Source organism: Antedon mediterranea, chromosome 1 (assembly GCF_964355755.1).
Source record: "Antedon mediterranea chromosome 1, ecAntMedi1.1, whole genome shotgun sequence".
NCBI lineage: Eukaryota > Metazoa > Echinodermata > Crinoidea > Comatulida > Antedonidae > Antedon > Antedon mediterranea.
Window position 1 is genome coordinate 16,816,455 of NC_092670.1, and position 14,491 is coordinate 16,830,945.

At 32.0% G+C, this 14,491-nt stretch overlaps 1 protein-coding gene across 13 annotated transcripts in view; it reads right to left on the reverse strand.

Annotated features, from left to right (window-relative positions):
- LOC140059121 (voltage-dependent T-type calcium channel subunit alpha-1H-like) overlaps window positions 1-14,491 on the reverse strand; it is a 53,795-nt gene that overhangs the window by 26,032 nt on the left and 13,272 nt on the right. For 10 of the 13 annotated variants that reach the window (XM_072104984.1, XM_072104992.1, XM_072105040.1 and 7 more), the window contains exons 5-11: window positions 13,630-13,722; window positions 10,800-11,586; window positions 9,845-10,317; window positions 3,159-3,310; window positions 2,528-2,713; window positions 2,066-2,183; window positions 1,448-1,603 (exon numbers count right to left, since the gene is read on the reverse strand). In XM_072104984.1, the coding sequence (XP_071961085.1) occupies window positions 1,448-1,603; window positions 2,066-2,183; window positions 2,528-2,713; window positions 3,159-3,310; window positions 9,845-10,317; window positions 10,800-11,586; window positions 13,630-13,722 (1,965 nt within the window). Of the gene's footprint in view, window positions 1-1,447; window positions 1,604-2,065; window positions 2,184-2,527; window positions 2,714-3,158; window positions 3,311-9,844; window positions 10,318-10,799; window positions 11,587-13,629; window positions 13,723-14,232; window positions 14,326-14,491 lie in introns of all 13 variants that reach the window. The other 3 variants (XM_072105055.1, XM_072104974.1, XM_072105047.1) reach the window with 2 other exon arrangements.

Below are 14,491 nucleotides of genomic sequence, written 5' to 3' on the forward strand. Positions count from 1 at the left end.
ATTCTGAAAAGATTGCAGTGCTTGAAACGAAAGATAAGGCGAGAGAATCAACGCTAATTAGCATTTCAGCTGATGCGAGAACAACTAACTGGCTGCCATCTTGAAATTAAAAGAGCCGAACGTTTTTCAAGACGAAATAACATCAGGCTTGTTGGCCTTGAATTAAATCCTGGCGAAAATTGCATCTAGATTGCAAACAGTATTTTAAAAAAACATTTCACGCTGTCAACTATCCCTGTTATTGAACGAGCGCATCGAGCTGGACGGGGAATGAAAGGTAAATCACCTCATATCTTGGTACGTTTTTTATCTTACGTAACTAAAATTGAAATCATGAAACAACGACATGATGCTCTTAAAGATGAAGTGTTCTATATTATAGACGACCTCACCCCAAAAGATCTTGCAGAAAAAAAGAGATGGAAAGACCGAGTCAAAGAGCTATACAAGGAAAATGGCGATCAACCATCAATAACCTTTTGGTATCACAAAACTTAAATACATAAATTCAACTTTAAGCAGAACGCCTATAGTATATAGTACACCAACAGACGAATTTCATTTACTAACATGATTATTTATTGATAATCATCTTATTTTTTAAATATTTGAGTCATTTCCAAAAACATATGTTGAATAAATACTACAGGACATAATTTTCTCAGAAAACAGCCTTTAAATCAATTAATATGACAGATCTGATAGCAAATATGATTATTTATTCATAGGATCACACATTAACTAAAATGAAATGATGGATTCTTATCAAATGTGTTACTACACAGACCTGCTTTAAATTAGTATTTATTTACTCTGTGCGCCCTAGTGTAAAGTGGGTGGTAAGTGGTAACACCTTTTACGAATGTTGTCATTTTGTCAGTGTACATAATTTACAATTAAAATATTTCTAACCAAGTTTAATAAGACTGAGTACCAATATATATATACTGTATAAACTGGAGTGAATTGATATCAAATGACACTTTTCAGTAATTTGAATAATTAGAAGGTTTCTAGCCAAGTTATAATACAGTACCAATATATATATACTGTATACTGTATATACAAACTATAGTGAATTGATATCTAATGGCAATTACGTTCTGAATAATAACTATTTTTCAAATTGTATATACTACAGTGTGTACTCAAATCATGCATTACTAATCAATTAAATGTCATAGTAATTGTATGATGAATCTGGGCAGATTAGAACACATGACCTCAGGGTTAACATCTTAACCATAGGTTAAATAGCCATATAAATCTCTGTCTACATTATCAAACTAGTTTGACAAAAAAGTGTGATGTGCCCAAATATGGTAGTGATATGACATCATCATGTCCATAATATGGACACATCACATTTTTTTGTAACATAAACTTTGATAGTGTAGACAGAGCTTTACACCATCATGAGTACATAGATTTAAAAAAATAAACGTACCTCAGCAGCAAAACCTTCAACCAATATTGCCACAAGAAGGTTGAAGAGAACATAGTTACCAAACGTCATGAGGGCAATAAAATACAAGGCAGCCCAGGCAGTGGTTTTGGACATGCCATTATAAAGCACAATATTCCAGTCCTCTTGGGTTAAAATCTAAATAGAAGAAGTCAGAATAAAATGAATCAAATGTGTGTGCGTGAGGTGCAGTGTGTTGAACGTGATCATGAGTTAGAATCTCAAGCTCTTCGCATTGCTTGTATCCTTAGGCAAGATACTTTTCTTACGTTTGCCCCTCTCCACCAAGGTTTACAAATGGGTACCTGGCAAAGATCATAAACCAAAAGTGCTGATTAATTGCTTCAACATCCAAAACATAACCAAGGTAAAAATGTAAAGTGCTTAAAGGCTTTATGCATTTAATATACGCGCTATATAAGATTGCGCTATATAAGATCGCACTATATAAGATCGACATATATTGGTCTACACAGTCCCTCCTGTAACAGGAGTACAGTAAACTTTCCTAAACTGGTCTCCTTCCAAATAAAAAAACACCTTAAAACCAGAATCTGAAGATCGCAAATTATAATGAAAGTCGGCGATAATATTTCTTACTTGGAAGACAGTCACAGTTGCCCATAGCAAAGAGTCAAAGTTTTTGCGATCACATTCCTGGGTTCCATCATCGAGATCGTAACAGAATTTGCAACCAAACAGATGCATGCCCAAAATACTGCAATAAAATATTCAAAACATGCTCAACAACTAGTTCGCCATTTAAGTACAATTTCTTTCGTATACAATTTATGTTTGTAGTTTAGGTAAATAACAGCTAGTTTTCCAAGAAAGTAATAATACAGTATCTTGTGTAAAAAAGTTCTAGAGTTCTATTAATAAGAGTTGAAACCTTTTAACTTAAATAATGTGGTTGTTGTTCTTAGATCGATACAATACCAATGTTAATATTACAAGAAATTTACGATCTAGGTTACACTTACAGTCTAACATCTCCCAATGCTGTAAAAAGAATATTTAAATCTATAACATTTAACCTAACCTATATATATATATACCAACCTAAAAATGAATATAAATAAGGCCAGGAGGGTGAAGAACGTAGCAACATTATCCATCGTTTTCAGCATAATAAGAAGTTGACGACGTAACGCTGGCATAAACCGCACCAACTTCAGGATTCGGAGAAGTCTGAATGTTCGCAACACGGTAAGACCACCCTCACCATTTTGAGCAATCTCAACCACACTGAAAACAATATTTGTATAGTTAAATTAGATTACTAACCAATGTTAATGAAATGTTGAAAACTCAACCGTGGACCTCTAGTCTAATTCAAATTGTTTCAACTTATTGGACACAGCTTTCTTTTTTACAAATATTTTCAAAAAAATAACTATGCATATCTTTATTTAACTACAGACTTTTAAGTGATTTGTCGTCTCCCACTAAAGGTGCAATGTCTATCGATTATTTTAGATACAAATTAATCCAGAATTTTCATAAATTTAGCATTTAGGCTCTACTACATTGGCGACACACATACAGCTCACTATGACGGTCGGATGGTCGGTCGGATAACACTAAATGTGAGCATGCGACTGCACCAATGTATATGGCCTTGTTTACTAAAGAATACTGATGAACAAGAATTAGCCGCTCTCTAATTGAATGTATTTTAAAACAAAAATACCTGATGATAACTATAGTTCCATCAAACACATTGAAGCCATTGCTAACATAACCTATCAAGCCATAGGCTAAAATCTTCAGAATCATCTCCAATGCAAATATACTGGTAAAAATAAGGTTGCTTATTTCAATAGCCTGCGTCAATTCCTCTGGCTAAAAGATACAAATATACGACGAATTTAAATAACTTTATAACATACAATGATACAAAATGCTTATACAGTAGAGGTAAACAGGGAGCAGTAAAAATGTGTGAAGGGTAGGTTTATAGAGTTTCATAAGAATTTGTGGAATAAGAATCTTTTCTTCCTATTACAGGGTATTTTGCCATGGTCTAATGGTATTCATAGGCAGTTCCAGGGGGAGGAGGAGGCAGTCAGTCAGATCACTTATTCCCTAACCCTTAACCGTCTCCGTCAACCTAAATTTGGAAAATTAAAATGAAAAATGTAGTACATAAGGTTAAGTTCAGCTTATTTTACAATTGTTAGGGACTGTTCCAGCACTGTATCTGTATCCTTAACATACAAACACCATTTCTGGTGATCGTTGGTCAGGAGTCAAGTGCAAGAAGATAAATTAATAGCAAAGTGCACTTTGTATTTTCAATGTCAATGGGGCTCAATTTATTCTTAAAACTGGCTAGGTTTGGTGCCATTCTTATTCATTCATTTTACTTTTATTTCGGAAACGGACGTCAATATCTACAAAATCAATTGCAGAAATAAGTTTAAATAAAATAGGCAGACATGTACAATAGCAGTCATAGGTTCTAATCCTACAAAAGATCAAGTTTTCATACAAGGGAAAAAATACAATATTGGTTGATGAGGTAATGTTTAATACAAGTGTGTTATTTACAATTAGTATAGAAGGCATTAGGTACGTTATCTAATCATAATAATTTGTCTGAAACCTTTTGAGTTGATTACTCATTCTCAGCCAGTTTAAGATTACGATATGAAAACGATTGCGAAATAGCATTTTATATGATATTGCCTTAATCACGTTGATCACTTATATTATTGTTTGGAAATACGAGAGTAAATTATTTCTGGCTGGAAGTTTTTCAATTTCCAAAACCTTGATGATGCTCTACTTAAATTAAGTGGTTTTCTATCACAATGATTGAACAACTAATTTCCAAATTATTTTGAGAAAAAACAAGTAAGGGACTATGTCTACTGACTGACAACAAAAGTCTCATTTCATTTCCTAAAAATCAGTTTTCACATAAAACTATGATTTTTATGATGTATTCTCTCTTTAATGTTTTTAATGTGCGATTCTTCATACATACAAATTGAGAAGACTGTAACGTGTAGCGAGAAGTAGAACACAATTCAGACGCACCGATAACAATGCTTCATCAACATCATTACGATGGAGAATTTTAATCAAGTACAGAATTGTAAATGACTAGCTATCAATTCTATATGTCAGATAGTCAAGAATAAAGAAGAATGTATGATTCTTGGTAAATTAACTGTGTGAAGAATTGTTCGTTTGTTAGATGATAAATTTACTGGTTTTAAGAAATATCAAATAAAGTCGTCTTCTTCATAGAAATTTGTCAATGTTTCTTAGACTTTAAGATTACTTAAAGTTACTTTCTAGAAATGATAATTGTTTTTATTATTTTGAAAGGAATTCATGATCAATTGAAATGATAAAGATAAAATTTGAAAAGATTTCACAAACATTATTTGATCGACGAAGTAATTAGTAAATAATAAAATTTAAAATAGTTTTGTATCAGTTTTCTAAGGGGGAAACACCAATTTGATGATTAAGTTTTGGATACGTTTAAAAATAAAGTTGTTGTTTAATATTATATTATCACATTTGAAATGTTTGTAAATGTGATATTCACATGAAACAGATGTACAGATTTTCCCTTTTACGTTGGGGTCAAGAAAGTCCTAAACTATTCAATCTAAACAACTAATTATACAGAATAATTGATTTGTTTTTTATCTAAAAAAAAAAAACCAAAACAATTTACAAAATGTTACATAAAAATGACAATGTAAATGGAGGATTGCGTGCGACTTGTTTTATACTACAGACGACTCATTACCATAATTCTGTGACAGTTTAAAAACAGCCGTATAAATCACAACTAGAAAATTTGAGATGTTATTAACGATGCTCCATCACAGCTACAATTTGCCACCTGGACAAATACTCTTCAGGCTATATGTTTTCATTTACTTAGGTTAATTAATGTACAATGTATATCCAAGCACTTTATAAAATAATAAATTCTAAAGTGCCCATATATATAATCAATAATCTATTTTGCAACACCTGTTTTTACCTCAAAATATTGTCATTGATACAAAAATCAAAAAAAAAAAAAAAAAATTACTTAAGTATCTACCAAGAGTTAAGGAATTGGTGCGCACACACCAAAACTCCAAGTTACTTAATAGGGAACTTTTGATTTGCAACGATATCGACGACCTAACTATGTCATGCGGGGAAGTTGGTACGTGCTTCCTTGCTCTCTACCTCGACACTGTATTGGTGGTTTCTAAGTTCAGAACAGAACCGATGAAACATCAACTAACTTGTTCCATTGCAAATCGTAAGCTAAAGCTTTTTCTTACTATGGAGTTTTAGGTATTAACAGAACATCTTTAGGAACTTGAAAGAATCGCGGGAAAGAACGCGTATGACAAACAATAGAATTTCCAGTTTTGCTGAAACCGTAATCAATCACAAGATGATATTGAATCTAGTAGAAACCTTTAGGGCATGTCTGACATAGCAGCTGGAAATTTATCCGAGTTTGTTCACGTATGAGTAAACTAAACGCAATCTCCATTTCCAGAGAAATAATTGCAATGTATTGTTCGCAGTCCAATAGAACTGTACAATAACCGGATATGATTGACATAATAGAATATACCTACTCGTAATACATTATATAATTAATTGATATTGGATACTAGATACAAATCTTCTCGAATTATCTTTCAATACAGACCTAGTGGTCTCCAAACATGTGTTTCTGCTTGAATGATAATAGTATAGTTCTGATCTCAACATGCACTTGTAATAGATTCCTTTAAAGAAATCTATTACAAAATATATTCTGTCGACATTCATTTATTATGATCATAACGAAAAATAAAGAATATTTATATTTTGTCTGAGGTTCTGCTTGAATTATTAAAATAGTTTTGTTCTTAATAACATTATAACGGAGGTGCATTTATAGATTTATTTATTCTGGGATATTTTTTTATTATAAGGAAAGGATCATAAGGAACCATAATGACTATTATACAGATCTCTGGTTTCCGAACCTAAACGTTATGTTTGAATTATTAGTCTTGATCTTAATGACATTATAAAAGAGGTGTATTTTTAAAACTATTATGTCATATTACATACGCAGGTACACTTATAGATTTTCTATTCTGGAACATTATTTTATTAATTATTAGCGGGTTTAAAAAACAAAAGATTAGTAAGCACCATTTCCACTTAAACTCGACCTGTGATTTCTCATTTAGTAGCTTCAAAGTACTGGAAAACAGTGAAAATGGTTCCTCTGTATCATCTTTTTTTTTTTCATTTTCATTTCAGATAATTATTTATTATTTATTTAGATAATAATGAATAAACATATACAAAATAGAAAAAAGATATTAAAGTGAACATAGATAAAGCAGTAATTGGTAGTCATTATTATCATGGATCCCTTCTAGAAGTTAAAAACTTGTCTCGCAGGGACCCACAAGAAAACACATTACTAACAAAATAAAAATAAACCTAGAGTATATAATTATATAATTAAGGATAAAAATGACAGTATAATAACACAACTAACATCTTCTTTATCAAAATTATTTAAATTATATTTCTATATTTTATATATCTTCAATATGCTTTAGTGACTACGGTATGTGAGGATTTTTTTAATATATATATATATTTGTTTCTTTATGTTTATAATAATGTAGACACTAATTTGTTCTTGAGCTATGAAGAATTTTGTATTTTTATTATTTGTATTATTTGTTCCGAAATAAAAGATGAAATGAAAATGAAATTAAAGACTTGGAGACCAGTAGGTCTGTATTGAAAGAAAATTCAAGAAGATTTGTATCCAGTATCCAATATCAATTAATTATATAATGTATTACTAGTAGGTATATAAGTACAATATATTGTCAATCATATACGGTTAGTGCACCTAATTTGCATTAGGTTCTATATAATACAACTATTATTATTATTACAGTTGAGCAGTAGATATTATACTAATCTTCAGAGAAAAAAAAATTATTATATTTTAAAAAGTTTTTATTTCAATAAACATAATGCAACATACAATTATTTATTGAAGTACACTTTTTGTGTACTGAAAATTCCATTTATCACATTTGTACAAAATACAGGATATTCCACCTGACATTTTAACAGAGTGTAAAATTGCCTACCTATAAATTTAACAACTTACACTTATAATAACACATTAAAATGTTATGTCTGATAGAAACACATTGAAATGTTGCATATGTATTAAAATCAATATATTCATAATCAACAATATGTTGCATTTATTATAACAAAAGCCAAGTCATTTTCTACCATCATATAGTAGCAATAATAAATTACATGAATAAATTATATTATTCTAAATGTCAATATATCTAGTAGTGCTTTATATTGCAAATTCGTTATTAATTTTCAGTGGCAACAATGATCACATGGCCGACCAAATGTCAAGTACTTTAATACACTGGTAGGGATTTAGAAATTGGGGTAATTGTGGCAACTATCAGTACCGTGGATTGCTTTATTAATTGGCATGGGCAAAGAAGAACCTCTAAAATTTAGTGTCAGTAGGTATCCTTTGATATATATAGAAACATAATAAAAAGCATTGTATTCATCTAAACTTAAACTCATCATCTATATCATTTTATGATTTGTATTATACACACCTAATTGGTGACAGTGGCTTAGACTGCTTTTGTGCTTTACTGGCAGCTAGTCACTATGTGGAGGTACACACCTAATTGGTGACAGTGGCTTAGGCTGCTTTTGTGCTTTACAGGCAGCTAGTCACTATGTGGAGGTACACACCTAATTGGTGACAGTGGCTTAGACTGCTTTTGTGCTTTACTGGCAGCTAGTCACTATGTGGAGGTACACACCTAATTGGTGACAGTGGCTTAGACTGCTTTTGTGCTTTACTGGCAGCTAGTCACTATGTGGAGGTACACACCTAATTGGTGACAGTGGCTCAGTCTGCTTTTGTGCTTTCCTGCCAGCTAGTGACTATGATTTTATATTTTCTTCTTGCGTTGTGTTTGTTTAATTTGTTGATTTGTATTATATTTTATAAAATGTATCTTTTGCCTGAATAAATAATAATAATAAAACCTATAAAATCATCGTTTAATCCTCCAATCGGTTCAATCAAGTACTTGCGCATTTAATTATGTTTAGCCTACAACTAATCTGTAAAAGGTCATTGACCGTCCAGACTAAACACTGTACAGTTATGTTTTAGTTTTCAATCGTACATTATGACCATAAATCTCTACCTATCTGTACCTCGTCAGTCGCATTTGAAGATGTTCCATGAATTATTCCGTGCGTTCATTGACCCTAAAGTCACATGACTATTAAGTAAATGCCAGCTGTATAAATCATAATCCACACAAATATCCGCAATATAAACAAACAGGCTATTTTCAGTATTATTTCAAAGAGTTTAAGCTAAAAATAATCAATATATATATATACAATTTCTAATGTGAACACGGAGGTATTTTGAACATCATCACAGTTCTCAATAAGGTTGTGTGTTATTGTCTTTTGTTTGTTAGTAATTCTGCAGCCGTTTTGATATTTTACTATTCCACTCCAAGTATATGTATGACATGCCATATGTGCCAAAATGAACCTAGACTAGTTTTTCACATATCTATTTGTCTTAAAAAGCATACATCCACCTACATACATGTAAATTGTAAACATCAATACAATATACAGTACACAGAAGAAAACCCTATTAAATTATTTTTTGAGAAGCGCCCTCACTTTTTATTTATCAATAATTAATGAATAAGCTTCCAGATCAAAAATAACCTTAATATAAAATAATGTATTCTGCTCTAAAAGTCTTTATCTGAATTCATCATACAAACGTCAATGCATAATTAAGCTGATTTTTAAATCAAACTTGTCATATTCGTAATGTTGATGTGTTTTATTTCACATTTTACGCTGACTTTTTTATGCCCTGTTGCCATTAAATTTGCCAAGTAGATTTTTACGATTTGAAAATTTGAAATAAAATCACTAGTTACGAAAAAGACTGATATGAACCAGTTGTACAATAGTCATTTATATTTGTTTGTCAATGATTTTAAAGAAAACAAAATTAGGAACAGATGCTGGTTTCTATTTGTGATGACCTATGACCTAGAAGGTTCTGTCAAATCTTATTACTGTGTAATGAATCGATTGAGGAAACACATCCCAATATCTGCGCATACGCACAATGAATCAACATCAAGTAACTACTTCCTAGGTCATAGGTTGTCAACAAGTTGAAAGCTCCCTATTATCAAAAGCAGAAACATTGCTGTATGCCTATTAAGCTAAACATTTTAAAGAAATCAAGGCTTTAAAATATGATTTAAAAAAAGTGTTACACACCTGCTGATGATATTCAATACCCATACTCAAAGTGTTGATCAAGATACACACTAGAATTCCTCGCATAAAAAAGTCACTCTCAATGATTCCCTCAAGTTTGCGTTGAAACGATCGGCAACGGTTCTTACATCGCCAACAACGTTGTTTGCGTCCAGTGATACATGTCTCCTCGGACTGATTCAATGCAGACTCGCTGTTGTCTGAATCCGAGTCGGTATACTCGTACTGCAAGGTGTGATGTTCGTCACAGGTATGGGGACAAGATTGGTTACGATACGACGGTTTGCAGTGTGAGGGGCAAGGCTTGTGAAGGGGACATGGGTTGTGAATAGGGCACTTTGCTTGGGTTGATAGGCAAGCTTGATTACGTATAGCTGGTAAGGGGGACGGAGGGTAGTCACGAACTAGAGAGCAAGGGGCAGAAAGTCTCGCGGCAAGTGGCTGGTGCTTCGGAGGACGTAGAGATTTTAAGGCTGAAGGATAAAAAACAGTATTAAAAAATCTATAAAAATATATATAAAATAAATATATTGTCAAATTAAAATGTTGGTAAGTTACTAAGTTCTAATTTTTTTTTGGATATCTATAGCTCTACGAATGCTATCAAACATTGTAAAATACATGAATATAATTTTAGAATAGAATAATGATAATGAACTAATTTAATATAATTCCACCTCCCCAACATCATTTGTTATTATAAAAAAAAACAACATATTTAGGAAAGGTGAACTTTAAGGGTGATCATATATAGTTGAAGAAATATGTTCAAGATGGTTAAAAATTGATGATCAAAAACAAAGCAAAGAAAAATTAAATACAAATTTAGTCTCAAGTTATTTAAAATAGCAATATTGCTTTGCTCTTTTTTGTGTGTATTTTGTAGGAATATTAAACAATTTTTTGGAAATATTTGTTTCTTCTGGAACAAGCAAGTTAATGATAGTGATCCTACCTGAAGTATCTGCAGATGTGTTAGATATGGCAGGTAAACGGGCTAAAGGCTTAAGGGACAAGTCTGTATCCTTAAATCGCTGCCACTCCTCAGGGAGCTTATTTGATGAATCAATGTTAGCGCCCTCACTAGCATTAGGATTAGCCGCCACCGAAGCCTGGGTTTTATCCTTTGAGTTCGTATTTGGGTAATTAATAGATGAAGCACGATGAATTGAAAGTGTTGTAATAAGGTGGGTACGGGGTGACCTAACTGGTTCTGGTAATTTCTTACTTTTTTCCGCATCCACGTGAGCAATTCTTTCTGTGCAATATGTTATGGAATGCAACGAGTCTGAGCTTGGCATTAGATTGTTCGTGGGTGGAACTAAAAAACGATTTTGACGAGTCGGCGACGATCCAATGTCACTGCTCTCTGGGCTTGCATGAGGTGGTACAGGAGTACAGTTACCAAAATGATAGTGATGATGGTGGTGATAATGATGATGATGCAGATGCACTGACTTTTTTCTCTTTTTTCTACGAAGCGATAATGCAGGAGTAATTTTGCTTTTACCGTCCATACCTTTGCGCCATTGTCTTAACTTACGTCTACCATGACGTACAAGATGCGCGATGTATTTCAATATTTCTCCGTAACAGCTTCCTTGTTCGTACGTTGATAAAGTACTTGTCGATTTAAATCGTCGCCGATTTTCCGCCATTAAACGGTTTTCCCTCTGCTTTGTCTCAGAAAACTGTGTTGCTATGACAACAAGGCAGAGATTTATCAAGAAGAAGGAACCAATCTGCAAAGGAAAATAAATTAATAAAATAATTACTTTATGCTTTAATTGAAGTAACTGGCATTCTTTAATTAGGTTCATTAGCAATCCTAATGTAAACACATTTATATTTAACTGGTAATTGCAAAATCGTAGAATACTTATTGTACAATACAAAGTTTAAATGCATTCCATTATACAGGTACTGTAAATAAATTGGTAGTAATATTATAATACACTATAATATTTTATTCTATTTCAATTGCAATGTAAATTTTTTATTAACAACCTTAGTTAAAGTTTGTTTGTGATAATAACATATTTTTATATGTATTTGTTTTCTTTTGAGCAAGGCCTTACTGTAAAAAACAACTTACAGTAGAGTTAAGTTTCAGTAATAAATTAAGCTTTATAATTGATATTATTTGTATTAATGTTTGCATCATTTAATATTGCATTTATATTCACGCATTTCAATTAATTATTTTGTAGTTTGAATTTCTAAATGTGTATATCAAACCATGATTGTGTATTTATTTTAAATCTGTCTGAAAGTGGTTTAAATAATTGAATTAGAGATACATTATTCCATGATATTTACAGTATGAGAATGGCAATATTATAAAATGAGAAAATATACATAGGTATGATTAATATATTTATTATATATAATTAATATTATTAGATAATATCCTGCCATATATAAGCTACATTATTAATATATTTTGACATGAATACAAAGTATTTAAGAAACTGTTATGCAAATAACAAATTAATGTGTGCATTATTTTAGCAAATTCATAAACAGTGCTGTTTAATGTACATAAATCTAAAATGTTCAATATTGAACAATGAATGATAATTATACATAGAAATGTTACATATAATGTATGAAAACCTGTTGCATATCCAGGAACTTAGATGGGTATATCCAGGAACTTAAAGATGGGTATATCCAGGAACTTAGATGGGTATAGCCAGGAACTTAGATGGGTATAGCCAGGAACTTAGATGGGTATAGCCAGGAACTTAGATGGGTATAGCCAGGATGCGTCCAGAAATGACCAAATAAAAGGTAGATAAAATAAAACTAGACAAATTTAACCCAATAACCAAATTATAATAGATTCCAAATTAGCATTTGTAATAATTTTAATACGGTATTGGAAAATTATAATTTTAAGCTTTGTCTACACCATCAAACTTGATGTGTCAAAAAAATGTGATGTGCCCATATATGGATGATGATATCACTACCATATTTGGGCACATCACACTTTTTTTGTCAAACTAGTTTGATAGTGTAGACAGAGCTTTACAACCAGCCAGTAAGCATATATTATCATTTGATGTATATATTGTGTCCAACATAAACTCCAGTATTGAATTTAGTCTTTAACTTTCTGTATGAACCTCTCGTTATAAGCAAGTTCCTGCATTTTAGAAGAACCAATATAGTATTCATTTATAAGTTGACCATTCAGCATTTATCAAGTCAGTACAAATGTTATTTCTGGACCACCTTAGGTAACCCCTGGATATGCAACTGAAAACTGAATTATACTTACCATACATCATCCTATGCACAGAAACTTAACTTTTTTTCTAATAGCATAATAAGCATAGAATCACAAAGCAAGTTTTATTAAAATTAAGGTATTAATTATCCCTTAGGTTTATGAGTGAACATGGGTTTAGCAATGTTGAGGTTTGATTCACTGTGTGGTTGAACACAGTAAACTTACGGCCAACTCAGACAGCGTCGTACGACGAGGCCTTGTTTAACTTGTTTAAAGTTCTCCTGACGACCTAATACTATGCACAACGTTATCTCTAGACAACTCGCCTCTCGGAATTCAACTCAGATAGTAACCGACGAGTCAAGACATTTCCTCGTACGATGCTGTTTGAGTTGGCCATTAGACTACAAAGCAATAGAGCGTCTAATACATCTGCACATGCTCACCAACACGTACCGACTTTAATGACTATGTCCGTAAACATGTGCAGGTGTTACGCTCTAATGCATCATAGTATTCCGTATAGTGTAAGCTTTGAAATACTTACTACAATAAGAACAACAAAGTATGTCCAGTTCCAAAAGCTATGGACATCCTGAACATAATACATTAGTTCACTCCAACCTTCCAGGGTTATAACCTGTCAGATAGAAACAGCGATGAAGTGAGTCCTCTAAATCAATGGACTACATTGTGGTGGAGGAATGAAATGTGTGCGGTGCATACAATGATTCTAGCAGGATAGATATTGTAAACAGATTTTTTCCACCGAATTTACAAATTAACTATTTTATTGTCAATTTTTTTTCAATCGTTTCCACAAAATTGTTAAATTATATAGGGTATACATTTATTTATTATCATACAGTTATTTTTAATAGATTATAGCATTACCATAAATAAAGTTCTTTACTCCATGGTTATAAGCACAAACTTTAGGCCAACAAAACCTCCAGGAGCTATGTTTTCTTAAAATAACCGTATCAAGCATTCAATGGAAATTTGAATGAGAAAAATCTGTTTAGAATATTGAAACAAATAATGCAACCAAAATATACCATTTGAAAAAAAGTTAGCTGGGAGTTAATATGCATGAATATGGTAATGCATGATACAAACCAGGAATTGTCACGTGCAACTCATTACTTACTACAATCAGAAAAACGAAATAGATCCAATCCCATTTTGAGTGACTGTCTTGCAGTTGGTACTGTATATCGACCCAGCCCTCAAGGCTGATGATCTAAATTACAAGCAGTAAGCAAACTCATGGGTTGACTAACTGTTTATAAAACAGGGGATTAACAGTGTTTGATCATCCAGGTAGGTATAGGAAAACAGGATTATCCAATGAAAAGGGGGATTAATATTGGATCATCCAAGGTAATCAAAATAATCATATAGTAGCT